Raw genomic sequence first — 12,898 nt, forward strand, 5'->3', positions numbered from 1 at the left:
ATGTTCCATGGCTGATCTTTTTATTTCCTTAGGAAGCTTTTTAAAGACAATAAAAAAGTAAGTTGAGAGCCCTTAACGTATTTTTAGAGCCTGAATTATTTGCACATTATTTTGACAAGGTCTTTGTATTGGCTTGTAGAAAAACGATACTGTAAAATGAGATGGAGATATGTTGAATCTGTTATTGATGGCAATTATGATGTAGCAGCAAAGCATGTGGACAGTTAATTGATAAAAAATATGTTCATTTTACCTTCTGAAAAATTCATATTGGATGTGGTTTTGCTATGGTGTTACCTCTTTTGGTTACCTCAAAGTTAACTGGAATCAATAACATCTATAAGTTATCTTGTCTGGTTTAGTACTACACACATAAACAGTTCACATAAGCATCTACTTGTCTGGATTACTTAGGATAGCAAGTATTTGGGAAAACCAAGAATAAATTCAGTACATATAATGCAGTTTCACATGTATTAGATAGATCATAAAATCCCAGAATACTTTGAGTTTAAGGGACCTTAATGGTCATCTTATTCCAACCACCCTGCCTTGGACAGGGACACATTCTGTGAGACCAGGTTGCTCAAATAGTTCTTTTGAGTCTTAGATTATTGGGGTATATGGTAATCCTAAGGTACCTGAAAAAAAGTTCATTTAGTTGCATGTCTCAACAGCTTTTTTTAAACCAAATGTGGTTTTGGTGTATTACTTAAAGAACCCTAACTGCAAACTGACCAGAGTTAGTTAGAAGGGTAATATTCCTCAGTTGCTTCCCTGCAAATAAACCTGTAGAAAATACAGCAGTGGAAAATTCAGGTACATGTTACATTGTACATTGATAACTGTTGGCAATTTCCTGGACATCTGTAAATAGCAAGAGTAACTGTAGCACAGCTGTCTTTCTGTCTATTTTTAACTAAAAAAAAAAATGCACGCTGCATTTCCACGAGTAGGAAAATTTGATGTTATCTTACTCCTCAAATGTTAGCCTATATTTTTGTAGAAATGGCCAAAAGCTGCTCCTCTCAGTGGTATTTCATGTCTCGCTTCCACATTCTGGACAAATTCTGTTTTCTTCCTGTTTTTACATTCTGCAAGTGCTTGAGTGATCTCTTCTGCTGCCTTTTTGAAACGGGGATCTGGTGGCCTTCATCTCTGAATGGCACCACAGGAAATCTGTTCTCTGGAAGATTTGTTTGGCTGAAATCCTAACTTGAATATCTTTTCTTTGCAGTGACGTCTTACCCACCCATCCCCTCAGTTCAGGTCAAGAAAAGCTGTGAGGTTGTTTGGCCACCTTATGGGGTGGCACAGTAATTTTGAACTCTTACAGTTTACAACATGTAATTGAGGCTGGAACTTGTATTTAAGTAATATAATAGTAACATTTAAAAAAGCTCTAAATAAATAAACTCATATGAAGTGATGGAGTTCAATCTGTGTCAGAATGACTGAGAGATTGTTAACAGAATTCTGTCACAATGGTTCAGTGATTCTGTTACCCAGGTTTGTCTGTGGTTCAAGTTAACTGAAGAACACCTTATTTTATCATGTGTCATAATACAGGTTTGGGAGTAGTGATATATTTGGTGAGATAGAACCAAGTTGTTATTTGAAGTTTTACCTGGTTTCTAGTGTAGGGAATCGGGCAAACTGGAAGCGTGAGCATGTTAAAATTACTTGCAGTACACAGCCTTATGGAAAGGAACAGAAAGGGGAAAAACTTCTAAATTCCCATTTAGATTAAAAACCATTGGATTTGCTCAAGCTTTAGAGCATGGAGTATTGTTTCCTTTGCTCACTCCATACTGCTTCAGCCTGGTGTAAATGTGTGTGTGTATACATAGAATGTAAGTGTAGTAAAGGCTTAGTGGAATTCCATATAGGTGGCAGAAAACTCATTTATTCATTTCTGCAGTCCTGGGAAAGCAAGTATTTTGAGTATTTTGACTATTCTGATAGCTTGCAAGGCACTTTGCTATCTGTTAGAATCTTCTGGGGGAATCTTCACTGCATCCCTCTCTAGAATCCATCTCTGCTCCTGGAGACCCATCAGTCAAGCAGGTTTGCAGAATCCTGGGGTGAAATCTTCTGCCTCTCAATTGCATCTTAAGGCAAAACTACAGGGTTTGGCTTTTGTGATTGTTTTTCTTTTTCTTCTGATTATTGATGCTATGGTGGCTGATTTCAAAGTTTGCCTCTTAATTTTGGAAGTTTAAGCCAAATGAAAATCCAGAGAACTTGAAGTTTGTAGGAGCTTTTAAAAGTTCGAAGAGTTCCGATAAGAAGGGTGGCAAGAATCCTGAAGTATTAATTTTTAAACCTACGCTGGGCTTTAGTTTAAGATGATTTTTCATGCCATGTATTGCTGGAGGAACCTGATCCTCACTGAATCTGCAGCATGTGGGCTGTTCAGGTAGAAGCTTGGTTGAATTGTACTCTTTCCAAGTATGTGAGAAAGGAATCTATCCTGTACTTTCTCTCATATAAAAATACGGTGTTTATTTGTTCCATTTAATCAGTTACTGTTATACAAAACATGATTGCATGATTTTTCTTTTTTTTTTTTTGCTTTCTGCATTTAAAATTGCTGAACATGAATTGTTGCCTTTCCCCCATAAGTGTGCTATTTTGTATAATTAGACATTTCACAGAATGTCTCTGGAGCAATTAAAATCTAGGTTCGGGCTCAGCTTCTTTGAATGACTTTTATTCCATCAAATGTGTTTTGAAAAATTGCCATTATTTCCTTTACCCCTTTTATGATCTAAAAGCTGGACTAGTTACTGGAAGTTAACTCTTCATTTTACTTATTAACTGGAAGTGAATTATTGTAGTTTAAGAATTTACAGCTGTGTTTCAAGACCTATGCTTTATTTTAAAAGATGCATATTTACTTGTTATATTTAGATCTTACTCACAGAGAGACCTTTGATATTTTTTAGGTATGTTTTCCTGTAATAAGACAGACCACATTCTTGCAAGACTACAGTTTTTTTCACCCTGTGCTTCAGAATTAAACTGCAGTCAGTTGTGACAAGAACGCCTAAAAATGGAAAAAAAAATTATTTTTTTATGAGCAATAAAAGAAAAATTCTGGGGTTTAGCAGCATGGTAAAAGTGGATCAATGGAGATTTTGTTAATATCTAAATATCTAAAGTTTTGGTTGTTTATCACTGTTGTGCTGAGAAACAACTCTGTGGGGGAAAAGTATTCTTTGAGCGTGTGGAAGCTGCGCTTTCCTGGTCCATGGGTCCACGGGGGACACGTGGCTCTGGGGGCCTCTGGCCCGGGGCACTGCTGTGCTGGCATTGCAGGGCAGCGAGAGCTCGGTGCATGTTACTGCCGCTCTCGGGGCTGGTCCGCAGGCAATTAATCCCTTTGGCTTTAATGCCCACAGGAATTCCCCTTTTTCACCCTGACCACCTTCCCACCCGGCTTCCTGGTCCACGTCGGGGGCGTCGTCAGCGCGCGCTCGGTGAAGCTCCTGGATCGCATCCACAACCCCGGTACGTCGGCACGGGAACGCGGGAACTGCCTGGCACGGGCACACAGGCCTGCCTCGCTGCCTTGCTGACACCAGGCTTGAGGAGAGGCAGGGCACAGCCAAACTGGCACAGGCCTGCCTTCCTGCCCTAGTGACACCTTGAGGAGGGGCAGATCCATTCCAGCAGGGCACAGCCTGCCTGGCACAGCCTGCCTCCCAGCCTCGGTGACACCTTGGGGAGGGGCAGATCTGTTCCAGCTGTGCACAGCCAAACTGGCACAGCCTGCCTCCCAGCCTCGGTGACACCTTGGGGAGGGACAGACCTGTTCCTGCTGTGCACAGCCAAACTGGCACAGCCTGCCTCCCAGCCTCGGTGACACCAGGCCTGAGGAGGGGCAGATCTGTTCCTGCTGTGCACAGCCTGCCTGGCACAGCCTGCCTCCCAGCCTCGGTGACACCTTGAGGAGGGACAGATCTGTTCCAGCTGTGCACAGCCAAACTGGCACAGCCTGCCTCCCAGCCTCGGTGACACCAGGCCTGAGGAGGGGCAGATCTGTTCCTGCTGTGCACAGCCTGCCTGGCACAGCCTGCCTCCCAGCCTCGGTGACACCTTGGGGAGGGACAGATCTGTTCCAGCTGTGCACAGCCTGCTTGGCACAGCCTGCCTCCCAGCCTCGGTGACACCTTGAGGAGGGACAGATCTGTTCCAGCTGTGCACAGCCTGCCTGGCACAGCCTGCTTCCCGGCCTCGGTGACACCTTGAGGAGGGACAGATCTGTTCCAGCAGGGAACAGCCTGCCTCCCAGCCTTGGTGACACCTTGAGGAGGGACAGACCTGTTCCTGCTGTGCACAGCCAAACTGGCACAGCCTGCCTCCCAGCCTTGGTGACACCTTGAGGAGGGACAGACCTGTTCCAGCTGTGCACAGCCAAACTGGCACAGCCTGCCTCCCAGCCTCAGTGACACCTTGAGGAGGGACAGATCTGTTCCAGCAGGGGAGAGCTGAAGCAGTGCATTGCAGAGAGCCATTGAGGCTTGCAGAATGAGTTACTTAAAGGTTGTGGTTTTAGTGAGAAACCTTTCAGCAAATTAAACTAGTTATAAAAATGCTTTAAATCAGTAACTCTGCACTGAAAACTAGCTTTGAATTATTGAGAGTTAATTAATTTTTTGCCACTTTTTGTGATTAAAACTCGATGCAAGTTTTTCCATTCAAACAAAAATGAGATTAAATGCTTGATCTTAACTTTGAATGTTTTCCCATTTTCAGCTCCTTGAAATCTTTAAGGACTAATGGCTACGGCTCACAACATGGTTTTTCACCTTTACAGCTATTTTTCTGTTCTTAAAAATCTTTACTGAACAGTACTTAAAGATTTTTATTTATTCTTTTCCTGGTATTCCCAGCACAGGAGCACGTGGGGTTTGCATGTCCTAGTTCTAATGTTAGAACTGAGTGACTTTTGGCTCTGAAGACTTGGTGGGTTTAGTCACTGAGACCAGATTGAGGAATGTTTTGCAAAAAGTTGGAGTAGACAGTGCACTTAAAAATGCAGAGGAGAGTAAAAATAGCACCTGTAGTGGTTTTGCACGCACTAGTCAGGAGTAATAAAAGAAAGTTTATGCAAATACATCCTTAAAAACAAGTACAAAAGAACGAATCTTTTCCTTTTCTTCCTATGGCCCAAGGCAAGCAATTCTCCAGGCAGGTAGATCAGGTTGTTGCTGATCTAAAGATTCAGTAAACTGGCAACATGTACACAATATTGCTCTTTTGTTTTCCTATTCTAAGATCTATTTACACAGTGAAGAAAAGATTAAAAGAAATGTCAGAATGTAATTGATATGTGAGTCTTCCTTTGCCACAAAGTTATTTTAGGATTCTCTGCTTTCAACAGAGAATCAATTTCTGATACAGGTCTCTTATGTGTAAAATTTACTCTGTGATAGATGTAAGACAGAATATAAAAAAAAATCAATTCAATTTTTCTCAAAAGTATTAAAAACTAATTTCTTGCATTATGCACTCCTTCCTTTTTGCCAGCTGACTGGAAGCATATAAGCCATAAGGCAAGAAGAGATATGTGTTTGCAGAGCTGCGGTGTTTTTGTGAGACTTGCACATTGCTCCTGACAAGTGAATGTAAAATGCATGATCCTTGGAACTCCCATTGCAAAAGAGCAGGAACAAAAGGGGGAATGAAGGCACATGGCTGTGGGAGGGAAGGTGGAGGAGTAGAAAAAAATTCTGATATAGTTATGATTGTGAAGTATTTGAGTCAAATAAGTCTGTAAAATATTAAAGGAAGCAAACAAACTGGCAAAATAATGAATCAGGAAAACATGGAAGAGGAGAGAACATTTGCAGGTGGATTAAGAGCTTGCCAATAGGACCAAACTGCCATGTACTGTCCACTTTGGTGACGAGTGCCAGATTGCTATATAGCATGCTCCTTTTCCCCTTTCTATTTCAGCCTCTGATTAACTCTGCTGTCTGTGTCTTTCCAGTTCCTGTGGAGTGGTGTTGTCAATTGTGTTCTTGTTGGTAGTTTTTTTCACTATTCTGCTTCTATAACTGATCTACTAATTTGCTGTTTTGAACTCAGCCTTTGTCGGAATTATGGGTAACACAAGATCATACAAACTGCTAGACTGGAATAGTTTCAATTCAGGTATTTTATTAGTCATTCAGTACTACATATGCTGACAGAAATTATGGCAGCTCAGTGAAGTTATTAGAAATGCTCTAGGACACTTAGGTTAATGCCTCAAATTTAAATCTATTTAATCATCAAATGCTTAAATGTCACATTTTCATGCTGTTAAAGACTTTCTTTAAAATTACAAAACATTGTTTTAGTATAACATAGTGTTGCTAAGAATAATTTAATATCCATCTGGAAAGCTGAATGTTCAGGTGTTTATTTAGTAGTCACTTTCAGCTCAGCATCCATGAAGGAAGTAATTTAGGATAAGAGAATGGGTTCTTCCTTACACAGTTGGGATCATGTCAGGTGTGATTTTTTTTGTTGTTGTTGTTTTTAGTTTGGTTTAGGGTTTTTTTGTGTAACGGGGTTTTGGGTGTTTATTTTGGCCTATTGGTTTGATTTGGGGGGATTGTTGGTTAGTTTTGTTGTTTTGCATGGCCTTGCACTTTCTTCAGCAAAGGCTTTCCTTCTGTTAATTTCAGGAAATCAATGAATGCATTTGTTCTTAATGCTAGCTCTAAAATAATAGTTGTAGTATAGATAATAATAGATCTATTAAAAAAAAAATCTAAGAAAAATAGAGAACTATCAGTTTAAAGAGAAGGGTATTATGTAACCCAGGATTTGTTGGTTCATAAATCTTGTATTGTAAAATGCAGCCAGTTACAGGACTTAAAACATAATTATTTGAACTTTTTAATCACTTCATTACCCAGCTTGAAAAAAGCCCCAGTATTCTTTTTAAACAGTTGAGTAATCAAAGTGTGCAATTTCCTTATACAGCTGTAGAAGGAGTGGATGAGTTGATGCAGTCTAGATGCAGTGAAGACTTCTCTCTGTCATGTTTTCCTAGTGCAAAGAACGTGCTGTGGAAGAGGGGCAGGCATAACTTCCCTGCGCAGAACATCCAAGCCAGTAGGCCTTGTCAGACTTGGGTGTTTATAAAGGTGGCACCATAAAAAGGTACAAAGCTGACCTCTGAGGGCTTGCTTCCCCCAGAAACTTTCCTTTTTGGTAATTAATTCTTACCATGCAGCTCTGTATCATGCTCTAAAATTCAGTTTAAATGTGCAGTTATTAAAAACCAGACATTTTCATTCTGCAAATTGTCCAAAAGTAGAGAGGCTTAAAACTATTGGCTCATTTTTATTGTTCCTTTTACAGTAAACATAATTTGATATTATGATTATGAGCTTTTCTGATTTTGTTGTTTGCTTGTTCTAAAGTGATAATCTTTTAAAATCACCTTTCAGTATATAAAAGAATATTTTCAAATTCTCAGGTCTGTGACTGGTATGGCATAATCTGATCCAAGGTGTTAAAAATGTGTTGAAATTTTTGTGTATTGTGTGCGCCCTTGAAAAGCTGGAATTCATTGTTGCTTTTTCTGGATTTAGTAAGATGTTTTTATTGAAAGGATTTTATTTGAATAATGGAGTAAATGAGTTTATGTACAGACACTAAACATGCCTTGACTAGGCTAGAAAGTGATCCATAATGTAAGATTAGTAAGTAAAGTGCAAGTCAGGAATTCAGTTCTTGACAGAATATCCAAAACTGTTGTCTGAATTTTTTTAGAGATTACAGGAAAATGAATGTGCATTTCTATGTATATAAAACATTTTCCCCAGAGTTGTTGGTTGAGTAGAGAGGTCTAAACCAAGGAGTAGCTGTGGAGTTAATCCCTCCTGAGATCTGGCAGTGTTTCTGTAGCCTTGGTGTGTCTGTAGGAGAGCTGGTTTGGGATGAGCAGCTTACACTCCTGTTCCTGGAAGTGTGGATGGGGCTTTTGCAGTGCTAGGTGTGCTGCTGGACAGAGAATGTCATCATAGCCATAAGTGGGCTAAAATTATTTTTCTTTTGGAAAACATTCAGGCTTCATTTCAGCTTGCTTAGTATCTGTGTAGTGCAGAAGGATTTTTTTTTTTTTTAATTTGTCTTGCCAATGATTTAATTGTGTGTAAGGTACCACAGGAGCATCCAGTGGTAGGGAAACATCAGAGATTTGAAGGTGTTTGAAAATCAAATGTGGAAGTAAAGACTGACTATTTCATGAATGGAAAAGAAGCTACTTAAGTATCTGTGAATTGCATATAGTTCAATGAAGAATTGTTTAAATGTTTGTAAAACACAAAAAGGTGGATATGAAGATGAATTTACAAGGTAAAAGTTGGGAGTTGAGCAAAAATTCATGGAAAAGAGGGCACATAATACAGTGGAAGATAGCCTCTGGGGCTGTCTCTGGGAAAGAATGAGCTCTAAGGATAAAAGCATGCAAGGAATCCTCAGTCCAGGAGGCTGGATCTTTGTTGAGGGATGGCATTGAGGTTAAACACAGAGCACAAAGGTGGGCAGTGCAAGAACTTGCTGACTAGAGGCTGCTTTTCCATATGGCTGTTTCATAGCACCAACACATCATGTCTCACATAATTAAATTTTACACTCCTCATTCAGGAAGCTGCTCCAGCAGTGCATCTTCAGCTCCAGTAGTCAGAAATATGGAAAGAAAAAAGATTGTTAAAACCTTCCTAAGCATCTCCTGAGCTCCTTGTGCAATATCCAGTCCCACTGTTGGAGTGTGAAATTCCCCAGAGTTAGTTTTGCATATGAGGAAACACAAGAGGAAAGCTTGGCTGTTTTGTTTCTGTAACTGAATGTTTTTCTTCCACAGAAATACAGAGAATGTGCAGATTACATTTTCAGCTGCTTTCTGGTGTGTGTGGCCCAGTTGTGGTAACACAGTAGGAAATGTCACAATGTGCCTGCTGGTGTTTGGTGTGGTTATCCTTCAGACCAAGTAGTAAAAGCCCCAACATTTTAAGGTTGACCTCTTGCCTTTTCTTGGAGAATTTCCAGGTTGGCTTCTTGCCCATCAGAGTGTTGAATGAAAATGGGAGGTTAAAGCAGTTGCCAGAGGCTTTTTCTGAAAAGAGTGAGGGGTGTGATGGTCTCCAGTAATAATTGACTCCAGTTTTCTGCAGCCTTTCCAGAGGAGTGGATGTTGCCAAGTAATTTCTATGGTTAATGTGAGTGGTGTTTGAATATTATTTCTGGAAGCAGATACACCCTTATGTTAATGAAATCATTTTCATTGGGACTGTGCTTTTTTTTTTTTGAGAGAGAGTTCTAAGTAGATATTTATGTAACTGAAGAAAGGGTAGTCACTGTCACTGAGCACAGAACAGTATTCACATGTTCTGTTAGAGATTAATAAATAAACTTGGCATTTCAAATCCTTGTTTAGAATTCTTTGCCTGCGTAAGTAACGCTATTTCATACTGCTTTAAAACTCTCCCTAAATTCTGGCTAATGGTGTGAAAGCCAATAGAAACTTTTCTTTGCACAAGTGCTCCAGAAAAGCCATTGCTTATTGCACAACTACACTTTGGTTTTGAATTGATAGTACACAAGAGAGAGAACCTTGGTCTGGCAAAAATTGCATTTTTGCACATAACTTGTCCTAGTTTCAAAATACTAAAACTATTGTCTTCATAAAATTTCCTTCATGGATTACATTGAGTTTTTTCAGCCTTCTGATATTTGCTTCTGTGGTTGCAAACATACAGTTGTAGAACTATCTGCCTGGCTCAAAATGTACTATTGTTAGAAGAGAGCCAGAATGATTCTGGTTGAACCAGAACTAACTGCTACATAATTACAGCTAAAATGGCCTTGTAAAATGTCTGCTGAGGTTTTGTAGGAAGATATACAGGCAGAGAACACAAGTTCTAACTGACTGTAACAGGATTACAGCCATGACTGATAAATGTCAATGGATAATAAATACGAGGCACAAGAGATTTTCTTTTCAAGTCTCCTTGCATCCAGAAGTTCAAAGTTTGTCTTAAAACAGAATAAACAGTTGGGAGTGCACAGAAATAATGGATGCAGAGGTTCTGCATTCCTGAGGAGTGCAGACAAGGAATGGGAAATTCAGAGACCATTGCATACCAACTGATGCCATCCCCTTCCTGCAGCAAAAAAAAACATAAAATGGGATTTAGAAAGCCCTGTCTTGTTACAGCATGGAGTCCCCAGCTCTGGGTAACAGCCCGTGGTTGTAGTCATTTAAATCTTTTCTTTGAAGATTGTTCATGTTTTAAAATAGGTTGTACTTACTGTGCTAAGGTAACAAAACAACAGAGACACAGAATAAGTAGTTTCTTTATGGCCTGCTGAGTCACCATTCTAGGATGAGCAACTGAAATAATCACTAAATCACTAAAAGCTGGAGTAACAAAGGCACATATTTGTGCATGGAAATGATTTTCCACAGGCAAAATTATTTCCTATATTTAATGTTTTCTAATTTCTGGCAGTATTTTTGAGCTTTTATAATCCTAAGTATGATGCAATTGAAACCTTCATTTTTAAGTGTTTTAATTTTTAATATATGCTTGTTTAATTTTTGATATATTCTGAATATTGAAATGCCTTATATTTTGACGTTGTATTTTTCATTTTATTTAAGTTGTATTACATGGTGGTTTCTTTTCTTTTAGCTCAGCACTAAATTACTACTGCTGCTTTCACATTATTACAAGATTTTTTTTTTTAGATTGTACTTTTTTGAGCTTGTGCTCTTCCTATCAGAATTTCATCTACATTTAAAAGGAAGAGTTACAGCCACTGTTGTGGCTGTGCTAAGCCTTAAGGGGAACAACCCTTCTGCTTCTCCATCTTGGAGTATATTTTGGGATTGAAGCTATCACTCCTCAACAGAGAGCTGCAACTGAAAGGAATGCTCTATGGAGTTTTCTGTGTGGTTTCTCTTGGAGGCTTGGTGCTTATGTAGTGATGTGGCCTGACTGACCCAGTAGAAAACTGCCCTGCCCATGAAGGGGTTTGTGTTTAATCAGCCAGCCAACAGCTCATCCTGTAAATGCAGTTGTAGCCTGAGTGTTCTTAAAATTGTCTCCTGAGTAATTGAAGAATTCCTTACTTTCAAGCCTTGTTTTGCTCATTCGGCAATTTGGGTTTAAGAGGTGAGGTGTGTGCTGCTCTCTGACTTCATCTGGCAGAAGAGCCCTGGTTATCAGTAACATTTTGCAGGCTGGAGGTTTTGTGTGGAGTTTACCTTTGTAAGAGTAAGTGCCTGTTCCCTTTGGGTGTGGCTACACTATTTCCTGCTAGTTTAGTGTATCCTAGTTTTCCTTTGATGTATCCCTACAATCTACTTCCTTCACTTGCTGTAACAAACTTTTCATTTGTGCATCTTTCAGTCATAAGGATGAATCTGAGGAGTAGTATTTCTAAACAAGGAGGGAGTGGCTTGGAAACTGTTTTGAAAGTTTTAGGTTAATCTGCTGTAGGTTTAATTATTTGCTACCTGAATTTTGTGTTAATCTTTACAGACCAGAGGATTTGTGTTTCTGTACAGTTATTTAGTTATTAAGTGTTTTAGAAAATCGATAATGTCAATGTTAATGGGATAACCAGAAAGGATTAAATAAAACTTCAAGGTCCAGGGAAGGTTGCTTATAAACCTAACAAAGGTGTCTGTTAAAAAAACCCAACCTGCCAAACCTACACAAAAATCCCACGCATCTTTCTGTATAAGCTGTCAGTAGGTTTTTAATTAAGAAGACATAAAAATAAGGGAATATTGAATGTGTGGATAAGGGCTTTGCCTAATGAAAGATTCAAAGATTGAGTTTGAAAGAATATTGACCTCCATTGCCATTTTTGAAACAACAGAACAATGAGTCATTTATAGATCATGAAAATTTTCTCCAGATGGTTGTCCTCCTCCTGTCAGCATTGTGTTATACATGTAAATATTTCCTAAATTATGCAATGTAAAATTGGCTGAAATGAATCAGACAGTCCCTACTTTGGAGCAGGTTGTCTAAAGATTCAGCTTTACGCATACAGCAGCTCTTGGGTATGAACTGTTGTCAAGAGGCCGTTCTTCTTAATCCGACTTCAGTTTCAAAAAATCTGTGTGGACTAGCAAAATGCAGCTTCTGGCTAAATCTTAAACGAACTTGTACAAGTGAACCTCTATATAATAACTATAATAACTTGGGAGAACTCTTGAATCAGAAAGTGGTAGTGTCTAGGTGAAAGATTTGTACAGGATATTGTCCCCTGGATAGTGCAGCTCAACCTTGTATTCTAAAGGAGATGGGTGACTTGGTGGTGGATAGAGCTAACTCAACATTCCAGGTACAGAAGGGCTGTCTGTGTCTTATAAAACTGCTGAATAAAATCAGTTTGGAAGGTTCCGGTTGGCAGAGATTTGAGTTCGCATGATTTTTATAGAACACTGTACTTTTGACAGCATTGTTTCTCAAGTCCTCAACCATAGAAACAGTGTGCTTTGCTTCCACTTGGTTATAAGTATCCTGCCAATTTGGAAACAGTAATACAGTAAGTTTAGTGTTCAGCCTTTGGTTTCCCACAAAGGGGACATAGCTAGCAGTGGAATTTCCTGCAAACCTTTCTGCTTAAAGTTGTAGAGAACCCTTGGTCCAAAGGACTCGGTACATTTGCTAGAAAAGCTTGTGACTGAGTGCTCTGTATGCTTGCCTTCTTGCTTCCACCTAGAATCCAGGGCCATTACTTTCTGTAACCATTTCAGTGAGCTGCCATAGTTTTCAGTCTGTACTGTCACCTGATCCAAGCATGCGCCAAAATACCCACCGTTTCTGGCTCCTGTCTGCTGAATCTGCTTTGCAAACCCTTAGTTCTTGAGCTT

General features: G+C 39.5%; 1 protein-coding gene across 22 annotated transcripts in view; it reads left to right on the forward strand.

The window, feature by feature from the left end:
* The window catches only part of C2CD5 (C2 calcium dependent domain containing 5), a 56,648-nt gene that overhangs the window by 18,535 nt on the left and 25,215 nt on the right, over positions 1–12,898 (forward strand). For 19 of the 22 annotated variants that reach the window (XM_084206967.1, XM_084206970.1, XM_084206958.1 and 16 more), the window contains one exon: positions 3,405–3,513. In XM_084206967.1, the coding sequence (XP_084063093.1) occupies positions 3,405–3,513 (109 nt within the window). Of the gene's footprint in view, positions 1–3,404; positions 3,514–6,096; positions 6,163–12,898 lie in introns of all 22 variants that reach the window. The other 3 variants (XM_084206968.1, XM_084206971.1, XM_084206972.1) reach the window with 1 other exon arrangement.

Source organism: Fringilla coelebs (assembly GCF_963513975.1).
Source record: "Fringilla coelebs genome assembly, chromosome: 5".
In the NCBI taxonomy this organism is placed as follows: domain Eukaryota; kingdom Metazoa; phylum Chordata; class Aves; order Passeriformes; family Fringillidae; genus Fringilla; species Fringilla coelebs.